The sequence below is a fragment of the Chiroxiphia lanceolata genome, chromosome 3 (assembly GCF_009829145.1).
Source record: "Chiroxiphia lanceolata isolate bChiLan1 chromosome 3, bChiLan1.pri, whole genome shotgun sequence".
In the NCBI taxonomy this organism is placed as follows: domain Eukaryota; kingdom Metazoa; phylum Chordata; class Aves; order Passeriformes; family Pipridae; genus Chiroxiphia; species Chiroxiphia lanceolata.
The window spans coordinates 14,221,483-14,240,939 of record NC_045639.1 but is presented as its reverse complement, the minus strand read 5'-3'; the positions used below and the strand labels follow the sequence as shown (position 1 = coordinate 14,240,939).

The 19,457-nt window shown below is 42.1% G+C and overlaps 1 protein-coding gene across 35 annotated transcripts in view; it reads right to left on the bottom strand.

Moving 5' to 3' along the window:
* The window catches only part of NRXN1 (neurexin 1), a 711,718-nt gene that overhangs the window by 278,826 nt on the left and 413,435 nt on the right, over positions 1-19,457 (bottom strand). For 2 of the 35 annotated variants that reach the window (XM_032683758.1, XM_032683760.1), the window contains exon 1: positions 5,992-7,106. The exons of 30 other annotated variants lie outside the window; for them this stretch is intronic. In XM_032683758.1, coding sequence (XP_032539649.1) covers positions 5,992-6,232 — 241 coding nt within the window. In that variant the 5' untranslated portion in view covers positions 6,233-7,106. Of the gene's footprint in view, positions 1-5,991; positions 7,107-19,457 lie in introns of those variants that run through there. 3 more of the 35 variants (XM_032683762.1, XM_032683763.1, XM_032683759.1) reach the window with 3 other exon arrangements.

Genomic DNA, 19,457 nt, shown 5'->3' with positions numbered 1-19,457 from the left:
GTCATCTTGATTACTCAGAAAGGTTAAGAACTATTGCAAGGTTTCTCCAAGGAGAAGACGAAATATAAACTTCAGTGAACTACACTACACGATCCATTGAAAATACAATAATCAAGCATATTATCTATGGTTAACCATAGTAATGGCCATCTGTGTGAGAAAGGTGACAAAATATTAGGACTGTAGAATTGGTTGTGCTTATGCACACTGGGCACAGCAGTTTTGTCTACAGAGTTCTCCCTTGGAGTAAAATGAAGAGACAGAAGGAAATTTCCCTTAAAGCCAACTTCTCACTATCAGAAAAAAATCCATCTTTGAAAATTAGAAACAGCAGGAAGTACACTGCATTGAATGCTAAATTAATTTCTTCTGATAACTAATTTCAAACAGTATTTGATTAAAAGAACAATAGAACATGCTTTAAATCTAGAAAAACATGGTTACCACGGGCTGAGGCGAAAGTGGTATTGCTGATAAGTGACAACTCAGTGTTGTTATTTATTTAGCTCTTGTAAAGGCACCCCAGTCAATCAATAGCTATGCATGTACCAAGGCAGTGGGACTTGTATAAAGATGCTTATCAGAAATCCATGAGCAACATTCCACTTTTGATTACAGTACTCCAGACTGTCCGCAATACTGCTGAAGACTGTCTGCCTCTTTGACAAGCCATACCGCCAGAAATAATAATATAGAAACCAAACTTCCTAATATGCATATCCAACTGCACAGCCAATTAACCACTATGCTGACTGCAATTGCTTTGTTATTCATTTTATTCCAACTGATGCTAATACTTTGGCAGCTGATGGGGATAATAACTGATGGAGCATATTGGAAATTTTGAATGGGGATATAAAATTTATATAATTTAAAGACATTGAGAAAGCTGCTATGCTTTACAGTCTTAAAACATGAAAATGTCTCAGTTGTGTGTAAGAAGTATTCAGAGCAGGAGAACTAGTACATATTTGAAAATAAGTGAATGAAAAGCAGACAATTAAAAGGATAGTGATATATAAAGAGGTTTGGGGAAAAAAAAAACATTGAAAAAGGCAATTGTAAGATGAAAATGAGACTTTTTCACTTCTACCTCTAACATCACACTGAGTAACAACGCTTGAACATCTGGAAACATTTACATTTGATGTTTTAATCAAAATATAACCTTTTTCTGCAACATAAGCACATTGTAATCAAGAAATACCATTTCATTTACCCTAATCCCTAAAACTATTCAGTTTATTGTCATTATATGCAGAAATAGCAATTCCAATATACTAAAAAAAAGTAGTAAAAGGCCATGAAATTATTCTTACCTACACTAATAAGATGTTTTTTCTTACAGAAATAAAATGCTTTTATACATCATACACGCATCTTTCAAAGTTGTTTTGGTCATATTTTGCAAAACAGTGATATAAATTATTTCACTGCAGTGTTGCAATTCTGGTCCTGCTGTTTTTATTTGTTGAAAACTCCTGTGGAGTTCAACAGGCATCTTTGCTGAACAAGGACTGCCTGATCCAGCCTGCTGTCGGGTACTCCAATAATGGTGAGATGGTGATTCTGCTACAAAATTCTCTCTAAATGGACATAGTGTGGATGAATCCAGTGCATGTGAGCTTCAGCAACAGTGGTAAAGCAGAGACTGGAAGAAGCTGGCCTACCTCAGAAGTAGGAGATCAATATGCATGTCCCTGTTGCCACATCACATTCTGGATAGAAAATACTGGAGGAGGGGATGTGCTGTGATAACACACCCTCCTCAGCTCTCATCTCCAAAACACGTCAATTTTTATTCCTCAAAATTCTCATTTTCCACAAACTCTTCTTCCTACTCAGAAACTTTTCTGCTGAAGCTCAAGCCCTTAAAACCCTCTATTTTGTGTTCCACCACAAAGGTCCCTAGAACCTCCCCACCTCAAACTACCACTTTCCTAATAACTGCTCCCAGTACCCTATTCTCTTTAATTCAGACTGCCTCTGCTCCCTCTAAACCATTTGCCTGCATCTTGGTCATAGGTCTCATGGAGTCAAATCCCTTCTGGCACCATGTTAACTCAGGTCCTTAAGTGCACTACACATACTGCTCAGCTTTTTCTGTTCTGCCCATGAGCATGCAAGTCCTATTCCCTCCCCATTTTTGCTTTTTCTTTCCAAGCACATGAACATACCACATCAACATGTAGATTTTGTTATTCCCCTTCTGGCTCCTACTATGGCAGATTCTAAAAACCCAGAATCAAGTTGTTTTTATCGGAAAACAGCCTGAACAAGATCCTGTGAGCACAGAAAGAAGAAACAACCAGAAGAAATGGACACACTGTACTTGTCATTTGGTAACTGAATGAGGAATTTTGGGGCCATAAAAGGCTCAGCCCAGTAGAGACCAAAGAGGTGTTTGCAGGAAGCCATCTATATGGCTACACTTTTAACTTATTTAACGTGCAATTTTCCCTTCACATATGATCCTTCATGTTCCTGGATTCTTAAAGAAACAGCCTTTCTTCGTTTAAAGTTACTAAGAAAGTTACAATCCTTTTCCATTTTTATGGGCTTTTCCATGGACCATCCATGCTTTTGTAATCTAGAAGTGCTGCAGTATGAACCACTCTACCTACTTCAACCAAAAGTAAAGAAAAAAAAGACTTCATGATAGATACAGCTATAACAAAACCAATAGCTACCTTCTTAAATGGATCAAGGAGATATGGACATAATTCATCAAACACCCCACATGCTACAGAGACCACTGGTGAGCACTGAGCAGCACAGGACTTATATTCGTGAGCATTAGTCTGTCTCTTACTTCCCTGTACTTCTCTTTACATTGCTGATGTCACAATCCACAGAATTATTTTCTTATTCCTTCCTGTGGTTAAACTTTGAGATCTTTCACCCATCTTTCACCTTTCTGAGTTTAACAGGAGTCAGGAAACAAAACTGAAAAATCATTTGGTCAAGCTTGAAAGATGTTTAATTTTTACTTTTAGTATATTAAAAAAACTGTGCTTTGAACTACTTTTTGTTTAATACTGTGAGATAATTGCTTCTTTGGAATTCTGTTTATGTCTCTGTGAGGCACAGTACTGTCCACTGAAACCACATGGTATCATACCACTAAGCAAAATCCCAGCAAAACTGCCTCGCAAGAGTGTTAGCAGCAAGACTGTGGTTTGGTGTTTCAAAAGAAGTGGAAAAAATCCAACCATGCTGGGCTTTTGGCTTTGCTTATACTACTAACTGGAATTGGGTTGGCTCAAGGAAAACTGAAAGAATAAAAATTAAAACCGAGAGGATGAGGGTGTATGGGCTAGCTGGTGCAGGGGTAGAGGAGAAGGGTGTGGATGCCTGTGGACTGTAGTGACATTTATTGAGTGTCTGAACAAAGCGATCATTTCTCCTTCCTTTGACGCTTCTAATTCACAATATTAGAGAGCAATGCTTTCATTTGGGATTGACTAATTGACCTGCCCTAAAAGCTCTTTTCCACTTTTGGCAGGGATGATGCCACAAAAAGCTGACAAAGTAACAAAAAAGCTGGTATGAGGTCACCAAAAAGACTGCAACGTTTACATACAAAGGTATTAGACTAGAACAAAATAACTGCAAAACTGAATGGAGCTAATGCTGAAGGATGCAAGCCTGAGAATCAAATTCTTACTCTCATCTGGCTAAGCCAGCAGGCGCTGGGGACACCCGAGAAAGGCAGGTGAGGAACAAACACCCTGCCCCTCCCACCCCTCACCCAGTTCTCTCTGACTGATGCTTAGAGATGCAGTGATGGGCTCCCCAGGAACTGTGTCTAACCCTGCTCAGCCGGAAAGAGAAATGCTTCTGTCAGGCTTACAGAAGCAAATGGGAACACCTCTCTGAAGAATTAATAATGAAAGGAATTAAATGTTTTAAAATGCTGTCAGATAGCAGAATGTCTCATAAACACAGAAAGGCAAAGACATTTAGAGTTTTCAAGTAAACGTTCTGAAATGCCTTCTTATGATATGGAACATCCTTCTGTTCATAAAATCAGCTACCTAACTTCTGGAGAGGCTCCTGGACTTCCCTATGAAGTCCTTAAGTGGCAGCTCCACCACTTCACCTTTCGTTTTCTTCAACAAGACTTATTTCTCCTGAGAAAGCTGCCTTTTTACACCATCACCCTTTGACTAGATCTAAGGTGATTTTTGCAAAAACTGGCAAAAGGTGTGATTTTAAAATGCTTTCTAAGGAATCGTAGCTGGTACCTCCACAATCCTGTTTCTTTTCCTCCCTCATCCTTTTAGCATTCCCTCAAATGAACAGCTAGCCCCTAAATGATATTGCCATACAGACAGAAATTGAAAGAATAATAAGCATATACATATATGTGAACACACATACATCTTTAATTTTCCCCTTCAGCACATACAGTATTGAACAAGCAGCATTCTCAATCTTGCACCGCCTCAGTGCACTACAGAAAAGAGTGGTGGCCTGAATTTCTCAATTGGTTTTGGTTTTGTTTTGTTTTTTAATTAGATCAGATATATAACTTAAAAAAAAACAAAATTCATATGAAAAGCCATTTCTATGCACTTTGTCTTTTCTAGCAGTTATGTATTAAAGTGTATTTAGCACTCAGTGGGAATTTTCAGGTAAACAAGGTTACCGTTTCCACTAACACCAGCATTGTTAATCACTGAAAAAATTCCAATAATTCCTAACTACCTCCTGCCTGCAACTAGGTCATCTTGCACAGAGAAGCAAAGGTTAAGTCCAAGATCTGGTTTCTACTTTGTAAAGCTTGTAAATGACATCGCATGATCGTGCAAATGAAGCAAGGCAAGATGAGAAAATGAAGAAGAATGAAGCTGTATAATCTAATCAGAAGCCAACACGGGGGTTTCTTTATCTTTCTTTTCCTCCCTCGGAGACAAAGGGAGGCTTAAATCCTTAAAACACAGTCTGGTGTTTCGTTTTCTTTCACAGCTTTTGGTACTGCCGAGCATACATATGCACACCTATTCTTCACGTATTGATGTGCAGGTCCTCATAAGTATGCGTGCAAAAAGAAAGGGAAGAAGCGCACAGGGCTCTTCAAAGGGCACTGAAGCAGCCTTCTGTCACTTCGGAAACTAAGTACCGGAGCACTGTCATTCTTAACCATAATGTATTTGCGCCTTTAAAGAATTTCATCTCCGTCCCTTTGCTGCCCGCCACGGTGGGCACCACTTTAGTTCCTCCGTGTCTAAGAGCCTACTGCTTTCCCGATCCCCCGCATAATGAGCTGACCTTTGCTTTAGTTCATCGACTTTCGACCAAGGTAACGAACAGGAAGGAGCACGACCATCACCAGAGGTTTAAGTAACGCACCGGCCCCCTCCCCGCCCCTCGCTCCGCGCCGGGGTCCCCGGGCGCCCTGCCCTGCCCCCCGCCGTGGGGGCGGCTTGCTCCGAAGTGTGTGTCCCTGGGCTGAGGCAGGGAGGGGGGCGGCAACGGGGGGGCCGAGGGCCGGCGCTGCCGCTGCCAGGGCGCTCCCACCCGGGGGCCGCGGCTCCAAGCGTCGGAGGCGCCTCCGGGCTGGGATTTCCAGGCGGCTCCCTCTGCGGCGGGGCGGGGAGCGGCGGGGTGCGGGAGAGCCTCCCCTCCGCCGCTTGCCCCGCAGGGACCCCGCGGGCCGCACAGCACGGGCACATCGCCGGCCCCAGGGGATGCCCGGTGGCCCCGGGAGGCCCCGCCAGCGCCCCTCGCCCGCCCCAGCCCCCCGCCCCGCCAGCGGCTCCTGGTCCCCGAGCCGGGAGCGGCGGGATGGGCCCGCACCCCTCCCGACGGGGCTGCCGGCTAGACCGGCCCCACAGCCCAGCCCTTCTCCCGCCTCCCCGCCGCGCTCCTCTTGCTCCCACCGAGCTTGGCGGCAGCCCCGGCCCGCGGGGTCCCGCAGCCCGCGCCTGACCTCTGCGGGACGGCGCACACCGACCGCGCGGGACACCGAGCGGCATCCGAACCCACCGTGTCCGCCTCGCAAGGAAGCCGGTGACCTGTAGATAGCGATAGGCACTGAATGATGTTTGCTGCTGCCGTGGAAATGGTGAATGTGGTGAGCGCCCAAACTGGAGGCGCCCCACGCCACCCCAAGGAGGCCGCTGAGAGTGAGCGGGACTATCCAGAGCAGGGCCAAGCGGCCGCCGGCGCTGCTGCTGCCGCTGCTGGCGGGTCCCGGCTCCGGGCTGCCCCTAAGGAGCCCCCCCATCCTCCGATGCGCGGCGAGCCGGCCGGCGGCGTCCTCGGGAGGAGCAGCAGCCACAGCAACGGAGGCAAACTTTGGGCAGAGGCGCTCGCACACACGCACACGGCGCTGGCTGCAGCTCACCGCACCAGGCTAGCCATCTCTTCCCTTTGGGAAAGCCTATGAGGATCCTTTTCTCCAGGTCTTCTTCTACCCAAAACAATCCAAGACATAGTCAGAGGCAGAGAATCCAGGCAGTTCAGAGCCTTCGCAAAGAGGTGGAAGAGGGGAAAAGCCCCGCGCCCATACAATCGCTAGTTTCAGCTTTCGCGGGGCTGGTGCTCATTAACAATACTCCACAGTTGCAAGGGCTACGAGAGTGCCAAGCATTCCCCCATCCTCAGTAATCCACAGTGTAGCCAATCATGCCACATTTCTGCTAAAAAAGAAAAGAGGGGATGCCACTCCATCAGCCGGCGCTGGGAAAGCAGAGAAAAATCAAACTGCTGCTCTTCCCTCCATTCATCTCCAAACTGGTGAGCCCTCACCGAGCGAGCTCTCTCCCGGCGCGCACACACACTCACACTCGCGCGCACACACACACACACACACACAGTCGCACACGCCGCCAGACAATAATCAGGCTGCTCCGGCAATCTCAGTGGTCTGGCTACTGACAGTAATACCCGAGGATGTTTTCATGGAGAATAGTGCACCCTTATGAAAGAAGCTGGGAAAAAAAAATAAAAATAAAAATAAGCATGCTTGCGAGGAGCAGGGCTATGCAAATCTGCAGTCTCCGAACAGCAAATCGCTGAGGCTTGGATGCAATGCAGAGGACGAGCCTATGTTAAAGAGGGAGGCTGAGTTCAGCTCCCACACAGTCGCGCTGCCTCTCCTCAGCCTTTCGGGAGCCGCGCACTGCCAGAACACGGCTCGGGCGGTGCGGAGGGGACACACGCACACACACACACACACACACACACACACACACACACACACACACACACACACACACACGCCGCTCTTCCCCACCCGCCACCCATCCGCGCCGCGGAGTCAGCAGCACAGCGGGAGCATTTCCCCTCCTCCGATAGTTCAGAGGTACCAGCGTCTTGAAAACCCACTTTCATCTTAAAAAGAACGGTTTCGGGTCTTTTAATTGGCCTAAACTTCGCCCATCCGATGTTTCCCTCTGTCTATTCGAGCACCGGCTGTGATTATCCGGTAATTACATACACGGCGCCGAACAAAGAGTTACCGGGATTTTCTCCGGCACTACTCAACTACCGCACCTCGGCCGCCCACCGCAGACGCGGTCGCAAACTGGGCTGAAAAAAGCCTTTCTGGGCTGAGCCTCCCTCGTTCCCCACGCAGCTGCAGGGCGGCGCCGGCAGCTCCCGCATCGCCCCCCGGGTGCGGGGCCCCGCCGCGGCGATCGCCCCACGCCTACCCTGAAAACAGAGGGGGAGGGCTACTCTGCCCCCTCACACACACACAGCCGAGGGTGGGAGATGTCACGTTTAAAAACAAGGGGTCGGTACGCAAAGGGAAAACCTATCACCCCCCGGCGGGTCCTGCGCCCCCCGGAGCCGGGCGCGGAGGCGCAGCTCCTGCAGTACCGCACCTGGGCACAGCAGGGTGTGCGAGCCGCACACTCCCGGCCCTCCTCTCTCTCTCCCTCCCTCCCCCGCTCCCAGCCTGCCGTAGATCTTGTGCCATGCCTTCAGCAGCATGAGATCATGGGTGCGGGGTGCGGATGCGTGAAAGCGAGAGGGCGAGCGGTGGGCGTGAGAATGGTTTTTTTTATACATTTCGTGTTAATTTAAACGAAAACCGCTGCAATTTGCTGAGGCGCTAATTCACGCGGATGCGAAAGGAAGTCACAACCTTTACTGAGCTGCGTAGGCTGAAGAAAGAGAAAGGCGTTTCACCCCAGCTCTGCTCAGCCCAGGGCGGATTGCTCCCCCCGGCGAGAGAAACGCCTTTCATCGCGGGGTCGTGGCGGGGTGAAAAGACCCCAAAGCCCCTGAGCAGGGGCGAGCAAGCGGCAGCTTCTGCCCTGCCCCGGGGGCGGTGCTGGTCACACCCCTGCCCACCTGGACGCACCGCAACGCAGCCTCGCCGCGTACTCAAAGTTTTGCCAAGACGCCGAGGTAAATTATAACAAGACCTTAACGCAGTGGAGAAAGCACCAGGCGGAGTGCCCGAGCCCTTTCTGCGCTGCCTGGAAGAGTAGACAAGCACCCGGAGGAAGCCCCCAGGGGCGGCGGAGGCTTCCCTCGCCGAGACCGCACCGCGCCCCGGCCCGGGGGAGCGCTCCTGCGAGGAGAGGGGGTTATCCTGTAACACCCCCGGCTCGCCACAGGGAGAAGCAGCTTATGAAGAAGTCAGTGACTTTTCCAACCTGTCTCAAAAAGCCTCAGTGAAAAAGAAGAAACACCAATTTTCCAAACTATCAACTTGCAACTTCCATGCACTGGCACCTCCTAAAAAATAGAAGACAATAAATTCTCGTAAGTTTTGGACTTAAAGAAAGAAGGAAAAAAAAATGAAACCTTAAAGAAACGTCAGGCTGGATTTGCCAGCTCTCATGAAATTAAAACCCCTGATATATGTTTCCTGTTCACGCAAGTAATGTGTGTTAGAAATTTCATCCATAAATACCACTAGGTTTTCTATCAATCTGACTCAGGAAACAAAATATTTCAGTCACTGGAACCAGTTTTTCAGTAAATCGTTCACATGTTGCTGCCTTTTTAGAAACAGGCACTTGTTAACCGACTGTTCTTAATGATTCTAGACATTCTACAGACGAGGAACTTAAAATTGTTATCACTTCCCTGAAATAGGAAGCCGGTATTGCCAACCGTGTAACGATACAGTTGGTAACGCAGTTATTCAGATACAATTTCGGTTGGCAAGTCCTGTCTAGACCAACTTTTGCTGGGCTGTTTAAGGCCGCTATTAAGAGCTGTATTGTGCCACCTTATAGCGGGAGTTTCCCTACTGGCACCCAGGAAAATGTGGTTGGCTCCCCACTGAGGGATTCCCATTAGGTGTAATCTTGCAATCGAGGCTTTCCACAGATCCCTTCCAGCCTTAGCATTGTTTATTCAGCTTTGGTTGAAGATACACTTTGGATCCAATAGGACTTTGTGCAAGCACTCTTCTCTGTGTTGGTGGATGTGTTTAACCCAAATTCTTGCTCTATCTGCCATCTACTGTGTCAGAGAGGCCTACAGTGCTTAAATACCAAGGACAAATGAATAAAATGTTTAGGTACTTCCAAGGTACTTAATTTAATATTTTACTGAATATAAAAGGGGTGTTTAAGTACCTGACTTTATTAAATGTGTACTATTTTTGCAGCGCACACACTTAACTGCCACTAAAGTTTCTAGTTTAAACCTCTGCTTGGAGGCTACTTAGAGAAGTTTTTTTCATCAGATAGATTATAATGGGTCATTTTTAGGTGTTACATTATGATGTTAAACACTACTTAGGTACTGTTAAATTAATGGATTGTTTTGCTGCTGTGTATCGAAACCAAGAGTTGAGGACACAGAGGCCAATCTTCACAAAGCTATTTAGGCATCTAACTCTTCTTTAAATATCCTATTAAAATCTGAATGAGGCGACTGCCGCCTAAGTAGGCATCCCTTTCTGGATCTGGCAATGTGCTGAGCACCATGGATGTAGTGGCTCTAATTGTAATAACATGTGACGTTTTCCTGGCTCTGCACTCTGAACCACAAACAAGAGAGGGACTAACCAGGTTTCAGGGAGGAGAAAGAGTAATCAAATGCAATGCATGGGTGAGAAATGGGGAGAAGTAATTTTCAGAAAATATCATTAAAAGATTGAAAATGAAAAGAGTAACAGGAAGGTGAAGAAGGAAGTGTGTGTGAAAGCAAGTGAAAGGCATATGGGGACAGGAAGGCAAAAGGACATTCCAGGGAGTAAAATCCTCTCTTGCTCCTTTTTTTTTTTTTTTTTTTTTTTTTTTTTGATAACAGTTAGCACTTCTTTCCAATTTGAAGGAAATTCTGGTAATCATATACTTATAATTTTTGCATGTTTTATTTTAAAGGAGGTTGTAGGTGTGTGTCGTTCTCTTCTTTCAAGTAACAAGTGATAGGACAAGAGGAAATGGCCTCAGGTCACGTCAGGGAAAGTTTTGATTGCATTTTTGGAAAAATTTCTACAACACAAGTGTTGTCAACTGCTGGAAGAGGCTGCCCAGGGGGAACAGGCTGCCCAGGGAAGTGGCTAAGTAGCCGTCCCTGGAGGTATTTAAAGACTTGTAGAGATTTAGATTAGATACTGGGAAGAAATTCTTCACTGTGAGGGTGGTGAGGCACTGGAACAGGTTGCCCATAGCAGTTGTGGATACCCCATCCCTGGAAGTGTTCAAGACCAGGCTGGATGGGACTTTAAGGAACCTGGTCTACTGGGAAGTGTCCCTGCCCATGGCAAGGATGTTGGAACTAGATGATCTTTAAGGTCTGTTCCAAACCATTCCAAGACTCTCTGTGGCACTTGGGGCCATGGTTTAGTGGCAGACTTGGCAGTGCTAGGTTAATGATGATCTTAACTTCAATGGAGTTAAATCTTAACTCTTTCAACTTAAATGGTTCTATAATTCTGTGATTCTCTTTAGAAAGCTTAATTGGGTGTTTTGGCACTAGGAGTTAGGCTTTTTAATGACAAGTAAAAGTTAAAAGCATCTGCAAGTAAACATTATGAACCGATGCATTTTTTATTTCAAGTATTTCTTATCTAAAATGCTTGCCTTTTTTACCCCCTGCTGACATAAGAGTGTGAATCTTTGTTAGCTGAGGACTAACTGAAGTTGAAATAACCTGGTTTCATTTCCCAAGGGCACAGAATCACTACTCCCAACACAATGTGGTATCTTGTGGTATCTGTGAAGGTTCACTGAAAGAAGGCAGAAGTGGTACAAAAGAAGGCAATAAACGAGAGTTTGTGTAAACAAATAAATGTCCCATTGTAAGCATAGCAAATAAAGTGTGAAAATAAACTGTAGTGCTCACAAGGTAACTTTTAGTATCTCAAGCTAGCCCCGTTTACCACTTATGCTGTGCAGGTCACATTGGTAGTAAATGTAACTTTTAATCAAGGTATTTCCACCAAATGAACTCTGTTAATACCAATAGGTTCCTAAGTTTATGAGCAAGAATATCCTTAACTGTAAAAACGCATCTTAATTTCTTCTAGTGTTTAGTGTTCTCTAAATTCCTCTAGGTGTTTATCCTGTAAACACCAAGTGCTCCTAAAGAAGATTTGTACAAACAAAAGATCCTTCCATGAGAATAATTTACATTATTTCTTCTGATAAAATCAGATACTTCTTGCTGGTATGACCATATCTCTCTGCAGCAGTACAGCTGTATCAGTTAAGATGGACAACTTCAGCAACACCAGCAAAACTGAAGAGCAGACCACGCCTTAGGCCAGCAGAACTTGTCAGTTAAATTCAGGGCTCCTTTAGGTTAAGTGCTGCCTTATGCAACCAGGCTTCTCTGGCCATCTCTAGTTAGTGTTGCAACATCCACTCTTAAACTCTTGAAGCTCAGATGTTGTTTAGCAAACTCGTATAGAAAAACATCTCGACAAATATTTATCTGTATTACAGGAATACTATCACGGGAATACAATTAACTATGCAAAACTTATGCACTACCTATGTTTTACATTATAGCTTCTCTCCACTATTAGATCTGCAATCTCACTTCATTTGAAAACACATGGATATTTTGTGATTACAGTTAAGCAGGCCAGAATTTATATTTATCCATCCAATAGATAGAGGCTTAGAGGAGAAAACAGTCAAGCTAATGTTTCCTCTCACCACTACAAACTCTGATGAATTTAATGACCTATACACTGTTTAATTTCCTCTTTTAAACAGCAGACAATGTTCCTTTCAAACGCCAGTGAATTGCAAGACACTGAAACAAGGCCTGTCATCCATGTCCTGTTTGTGTCCTAACCCTATATAAGCTAGGGCAGAAACCCTTTACTTTAAGCCAATAAACTTTATCATATGATATACTTCCAGACTTGGAAGGTAAAAAAATATAATTCTAGGAGGATGGATGGAGTATTTGGGCAGTCATAAAATACAGAGAAATTCAAAATTTTGGTGATCATGTAAGAAAGGGGAGTTTACAATGGAAATACTTAGGCTGCTTTTTCTGTAGTGCAGCTATTCCCTCTCTGTGGACAGTTCAGAATAAATCCTGGTACAGTTAGTAAGTCTTTCTGTCCATCCAAATAGGCTTAAATCTTCATACTAAATGTTTTTTGACTCTGTGTGTATAAAGTAATCTCTTTCTCCCTATTCCTTGCTGTCAAAAGCAAGCTGATTTTTATTTTGTTTCATTTCATTGAAACGATAAGCCAAATCCTTTCAATTTAGAACAAAAGTGGCTGGTGGAGAACATTTTCCAGTGGGGAATCTTGACTCTGAAAAGAAGGTCCTTCTTGATCTGAAATAGCCCTGGTTTGTCCTTAAGTCAATAGGGCACTTTGCCACATCTGTCCGCCCTTACTTGCACTAGCCCTGGTTTGACATGTCTTGAGGAGGATGGCTCACAGTCCAGTGGGGGTTGTGTTTTGCTGGCTCCTGTTCCTGTGATGCCACTTAATTTCATATTTTCTCTTTTTTTTTCGGTATAACTTTGCACAAAGGATTCTAACACTTTGGTTAGGTTCCTGCTTTCACTCCAATGTAAAGTCACGGGAATTAAGGCCAAATCCACATGTATACACATAGAGGCATTTAAGAGATTTGTAGCCCTGTATCAACCAGGGCAGGCTGTAGTTATGTTCTCTCTGGACTTACTGCATGAGCAGTTAATTCTATGGGCAATTAGACTGCCGCAGAACCTGCAAAAGGCTCTGATATGTACCAGTGCTGCTGCAGGAATTGGCACTGCATTGCTGCAGAAAACAGAGATCCCTGATACAGCTTCAATGCTACTGATTTGAACTCCTCAGCAATAACTCCAGCTAGGGACAAAAAAAAAGCCCACCACAAAAATAGGTTGTAAATTAGTCATCAAGAAATTTGATGACAAATGCCAATAACAGAGCCCAGTGTTTTTCTCTTTTATATCCAGTACAAGCATATTAAGTATATGAACAAATAGGCTTTGCATAAAGATGTCCAGAAATAGGAGAAGTTGTGTATTATAGAGTTGTTTGCAGCTCTTGATATTGTTTACCATGCACAATAACTAAGATATTAAATGCCATGTCAAGGCAAAACTCACAATAGACTCATAGTGCAACAGCCAGAAAATGGAGAAATTGAGTTTAAAGACCTTGCAAGGCAAAATTGATTGCCTCTTTCTTTTTTTTTTTTATTGGTGGGAAGCCTGCTGGAAGCCAAGAGAGCCCTAAATGATGTTTGCGTAGTACCTAAAGTTAGGAGTGCATTCTTAAGCAGGTTTTCCTGACAGGATTTCTATCACTCATTATGACTCATGAACATCACACGACATCCCCCACTCTGCTGGCCTTGGTGGAGAAGATGTACACTGGAGTTCCACCTCCTGCCTTCCCTGAACGTGTTAGTCCTGCAACATTATTGACAAAGAAAGGAACAAGGTACAGCATGCTATTTGTCCAGTGCAATATGGTGCTTTAGACTCCAGACACTGGTAGTGTTACAAGTCAGCTGCAGAAATAACTGAATTTAAAAAGCAGAGTTGTAAGTGGACGGCATTAACTTTTGGCATTCATAACTTTAAAATGTAGAAATACTTATTTAGCTTTAAGCTTCTTTCTTTCTCCCCATCCCGCCCTTCCCCCTAGAAGAAGTGTCACCATTTTGCAGAAAAGGTATTTGTAGTGCCAAGCAAATTTCCTATAGCTGAGTTATGAACCTCTGACCATACAGGTTTAAAATGGAAATGCTGACATAATCTTAAATGTAGTGGCACAAATACTGCCACTACAATAATCCTTATAATCTGATATATTAGCCCTAGGGGGATGGAGACTGAATTGCTGGTCTCAGACAGCCTTTCTGAGGCTCAATTCAAATTGCATAATTATTCTACATCCAAAAAGTTCTTTAAAACACATTTCAAATGCAGTATTGTACATTCCAAAATATTTGTTCCTCGGTGATTGATTTGACTTTTCCTTTTCTGCTTTAAAGAGATATATGACCTCAGAGGTATGTGAAAAATCATTAATCAAGTTTATACCATGTAACACTCTTTTGTGTGTGAAAGACTTACTTTTTTTCTAGATTCCCTCAGTTCCGTTGCCAAGGTGATTCCCCTAGAGAGCCATGTGTTTATCTTGACAGGTGTTAGTGAGATCTGTGGAGTCTCAGTGGAATTGTTACTGGTTGCTTTGCAGTACAGTAGAAAACATTAAGTCTGCAAACTAATGAACTTACCTTATTACATTCTAAATAAAATAAACCACAGAGTAAGTTGGATTAATCTACTAATGCCTTTCTAATGAAGCTTTTATTGGACATATGGTGTGGTCTTGCTATTTTCCTCATATAGCTAGCACAAGCTAAAACGCAAAATAAAACCTACATGTACCTCTTCTGTGATATACCTGGATCAAAAACTTGCTATCTCAATTATATTCAAACTGCTATTTTACTGGCATAACCTTTGATTATGATTTGCAAGACTAAATTGATTAAAAAATAGAAAAGCAATCAGATTAAAAAAAAGAAACAGGACTCACCAGTGAAAGGAAAAGAGAAAATACAACTTCTGCTGGTGTTCCTAGGGGAAAATTTAAAACCACTGCTGGTAACTTACAATTACTCTAAAATGCATTCTGTGACCTGTCCTGACAATGTCAGGGAATCATTAATTAAGTATGTAACTTCCAAAGTTATATAATCATTCCTTGGTTACAGTCCATTTGTGTTTTCCAGCACTGAGCTGTAACACACTATATTTTTGTAATGCATATGAGAAGCAATAAAACAATAGGTGCTTTTAACAAAAAAGAATGAGTCTTGAGCAAGGTGAAACAAGGTACCATCATTTTCAGCCAGCTATGCCTTTTGCTTTTAATTGCCATATTCTCTCTCTGTATATGTACAAGATCAGAACACAAGAAAAAACATTCCTTAGCAACATTCATCTTCTGGGAACATGCTGCTGAATTTAGGTTTAAAACCATAACGGCATCTCAAAGAACAGCAATAGCTCATGTACTTCAACTTTGATATACTACTTCAAATCCTTAATCTCCTTTTTTTTCAAGTTTCCACATAAAGTTTCGCTCTGCTTCCATATTTGCAAATGCCCAATTGACACAAAAAGATCTTTTCATCCACAGGCTCTCCCCTCCTTGTATTTACTTCAACAACAAATTAGCATGCAATTTTTTTCTCTTTTTTTTTTTGCTAGAGGATAAGAAAATAGATACAGTGAAAACAGAGTGAGAACATAGTTTTTCTTTCCTTCAGCACCAGCAGCCAGAAACAGTATGAAAGCAATGGATCATGAAGAAAAGCAATTTCCTACTTCAGGGATTAAGCAATACCCTCTTTTGTAATGTTAAATGAAAGTTCTAGTTATTTTTTCTCCAAGTAATACTGATTCCCCCCTCCCCCAATATAAATAAATAGTCACTGGAGAAGCTCCAGTAGTCCCAAACACATCACTTTCTAGCCAATCAATAACACAGATAAAACCCTTTATGTTGTACTTCTTTGAGCAGACCTATTGTTAGGGCAAGAAAAATTAAGCTTCTACAGAAGCCAAAGAAAATTACCTTAATGAGAGAGACTATCTGATAATATGTTCTGTTCTTTTCTTAAGGACAAATATAGGGGATTCTAATATAAAAAATATACAAACCTCTGTCGAAGCATTCAGAAAAGTACAGCTACCTACATTTTACTGGCACAGTACACATCCTTCATCCAGTGACATTCTAATATTAACTACTTCTTGTAATGATACATGACTAGACTATCAGGTCATGTACTATACTCTCCTCTAAACCATTATTCTACACTCCCCTTTGGTAGTATGGAAAAGATGGGAGTTCAACACCTGCCTCTGCCACAGCATTTCAAAGTTCAAAGTTCTTGGACAAATCCCTACAAAGCATTTGTCATTTAATGGCTAATTGACAAACTAGGTCAATATTAAGAGTCACAAAGATAAAGGTTATTTGCATGAGTAAGGCTTGGTAGAATTGCACCCTGCACACCAATGCTGCAAGGTTCCAAAGGCTTTAATCTTCCAGCACTATTAAATTGCAGGATTAAGTCTTCTACACCTACAAGTTTGTATCTATAAAGCTCTAAAAAGAACATTCAGTGCAACTTTAAAGCCAATGCTGTGTTTAAAGCACTTTTAGATAATTTCATGAAAAATGCCAATGTTTATAATGAATATAGTGTCCATAATGAAGCATAGGCCTCCCTCAGTTTTTTTACATAGATAAATGGCAATCCTGTAAATATTTGATCAACTTTGCTTAAAGGGAGAATTTGTATGGGAAAGAATTATCACAATAAAAACTTTGTTAGACCAAGCTTGTTCTCCTTAGCATATATGCAAATAATAGCTGCAAATATCAAGAGGTTGAAAACAGAAAATAATTTTATTCATACCTGTGTTTTAGTTTTTAATGACTTATATTTAAAAATTTCCTACCTAAGACAAAGCTCCTGCTATATAATTAAAATGAAGAGTCACAACCAGCTTATCTTTAAAAACAGGTTGCAACAGGAAAGAAAATCCAGGACTTCTCAGCTGCAATTTTATTGCAGCTCTATCAAAACTTGCCTAATTTTACCTATTTATTTCAGTGCATAATAAAAGATGTACTCAGAGAAAAAATATGCAATGCATACATATTTTTAAAGGCTTAGAAAGCTAGCAGCTTTCTTTTAACACCCTTGGATCTAATTTTGTTTCTAACAAGTAAAATGAGAAGAATGGGGCCTTGAAAAGGATTACATTCTGAAACCTGCTCTTTGAGTCTTTGCACATGCTAAACTATCATAAATTTCAATGGAAAAGATGGGTACACTGCTGACCATCTTTGGTTACAGAGTTGAGCGTTACTGCCCAGAAAAAGCTCACGGGTTTTGTTAGGAAGGTTTCAAAAACCACCGTATTGAACCACTAGCCAATAATAGCTCTTCCACATTTCACAGGATGTCAGTTCCTGGAGCTGTTTTTCCTTTGATGCACACAAAGTACTGCCAGTAATTTCAATCAGAATTATGCCATGCACTGGAAGAAGACAATCATATAATATGAATTATCACTTTTTTTTCCATATCCCTGCCTCTCACAGAACTGTTGTTTTGTTAGCAGAATTGGTACAGTGTATGCTACTGATCTGTGGCTGCTTTGTTTAAAAAAAGCCTAGTACTAGTAGTCCTTCTCATCCGGAGATATCAAAGCACTTTATAAAGCAGCAAAAGCGGTGGAGCCAAGAAAAAACTTCCAGTTAAACAGTTTTCATTTTTTTAATTTGGCAACATGAAATGGTCTCAAATTATTTGTAGTGAAAAATAAAGGTAACATTAAAATTAAAGAATCAAATTTAAAAAAAAATTCATTTTTAAAATCATGTTCCCTTTCATAATTTTTGTGAGCTTAGTTTAAAAAAATTAAATGCCTTTTCTCTGTCATTAATTTTTTTAGTTGGGATTGAACAAATCTTTCAAATACTTCTTTTCAGAATGACCTCTGGACCTAAAATTAGTCAATTCTTATAGCTCAAATCAGGGTACTTTACTCAATAGAACTCCTACCCTAAGTAATGCCCTGAGAGCCTTCACCTTGTTTTCACTCAATTCCTACTCAAGAAAGAAAAAAAGTACTGAAGGGAGATTAGATATGATATAAACTTCCAATACCAGGTACTAAGAATCTCAGTTCCCATTTACTTTGCTCCTTTAAGGTAGCTTTAATGAAAACATCACAGTTCTACCCTAAATGTTAATCACTGCTGCCAGATTAAAACTTACAATACTAGAAATAAAGCTCAGTGCGAGGTGTGGGCACACCACCTGCAACAGGTCGAGTGTAGGAGATAAACCCTCTGTATCAAGCATCTAACAGGGATAGTCTGCACATTGAGTACCTAACAGGGCATGTGCTCTATGTTTTGTTGCAATTAAGGGGGACCTGCCTTCCTTCAGTCACATAACCTAACTCAAAACTTGGGCTGGGGTCACTGTTTCTCACCTTCCCATTACAGCAGTAAGCAGCATTTGAGCTTCCATCACATGGGACGATGAGTAACAGTCATTTGGCTAAGAGCCAAATGTCTACACCAGAATTACAGTCACACAAAGGTTCATGAATTACAGCAAGAGCAACGCTCAGATTGCCACATATTTTTGAGCTCCAGCACATATGCGGTGGTTGAAAGCCGCAAAGTGAGAGCTGAAAGGCAGACTGTTGGATGGTTTCAGCAAACATCCCATTGACCTGAGTGGAATCTACAGAAGCCAAAGACCTGGACGCTACCTTAGTGTTAAATCATTCCAGCAAAATCAATATGAGCTATAAATTATTAGAAGCCATTTTTAATTCTCACCTACTTCACACTAATGATCAATTTATCATTAATGCAAAAAGAGATTTAGAGCAATGTTTATGCCATTAAAATAAATATCCATTAGCTATACAGTATATCCCACCAGTGCATTTGCTTCTTGTGGAATTCTTCCAGAACACTGGATCTATATACGGTATAATATAATGATATTTAACTGGTAACTAGCTATTGAATTGCACAGGGAGAAATAGCTTACAACCTTAAAAACTTCTAAAGTAACTTCTCTAATCAAGATGGGCTTCAATGATACAACTCAGTATATGAAAAAGTTTTTTAGTCTCTAAAATGCAACAGTTAGTTTACATTTCTTTCATTTTTTTCATCAAAGGTGATTTATAATATGTAAGCAATACAATAAAGACTCCCTTCCACTAAAGAAGCTCAGAAATAAGCAGATTCACAAGATTAGTTTTTCAGAATGAACATTCTAATTATGCATTTGAAGAAGGTTGCTTATTCCTTTTCAGTACAGTTCAGGAAAATGTTGGTTGTAAATATGACTAACAGTGGGGAATTACTGTGTCACTACTCAATACAGACCCAGGTGGTAAGCAACAGTTAAGTTTTTGTTAATTCACTTAGAATCTCTAATTTAATCTCTTCATATGAAAAGGACAAACTACTGTACCACTGAGATTTTTGG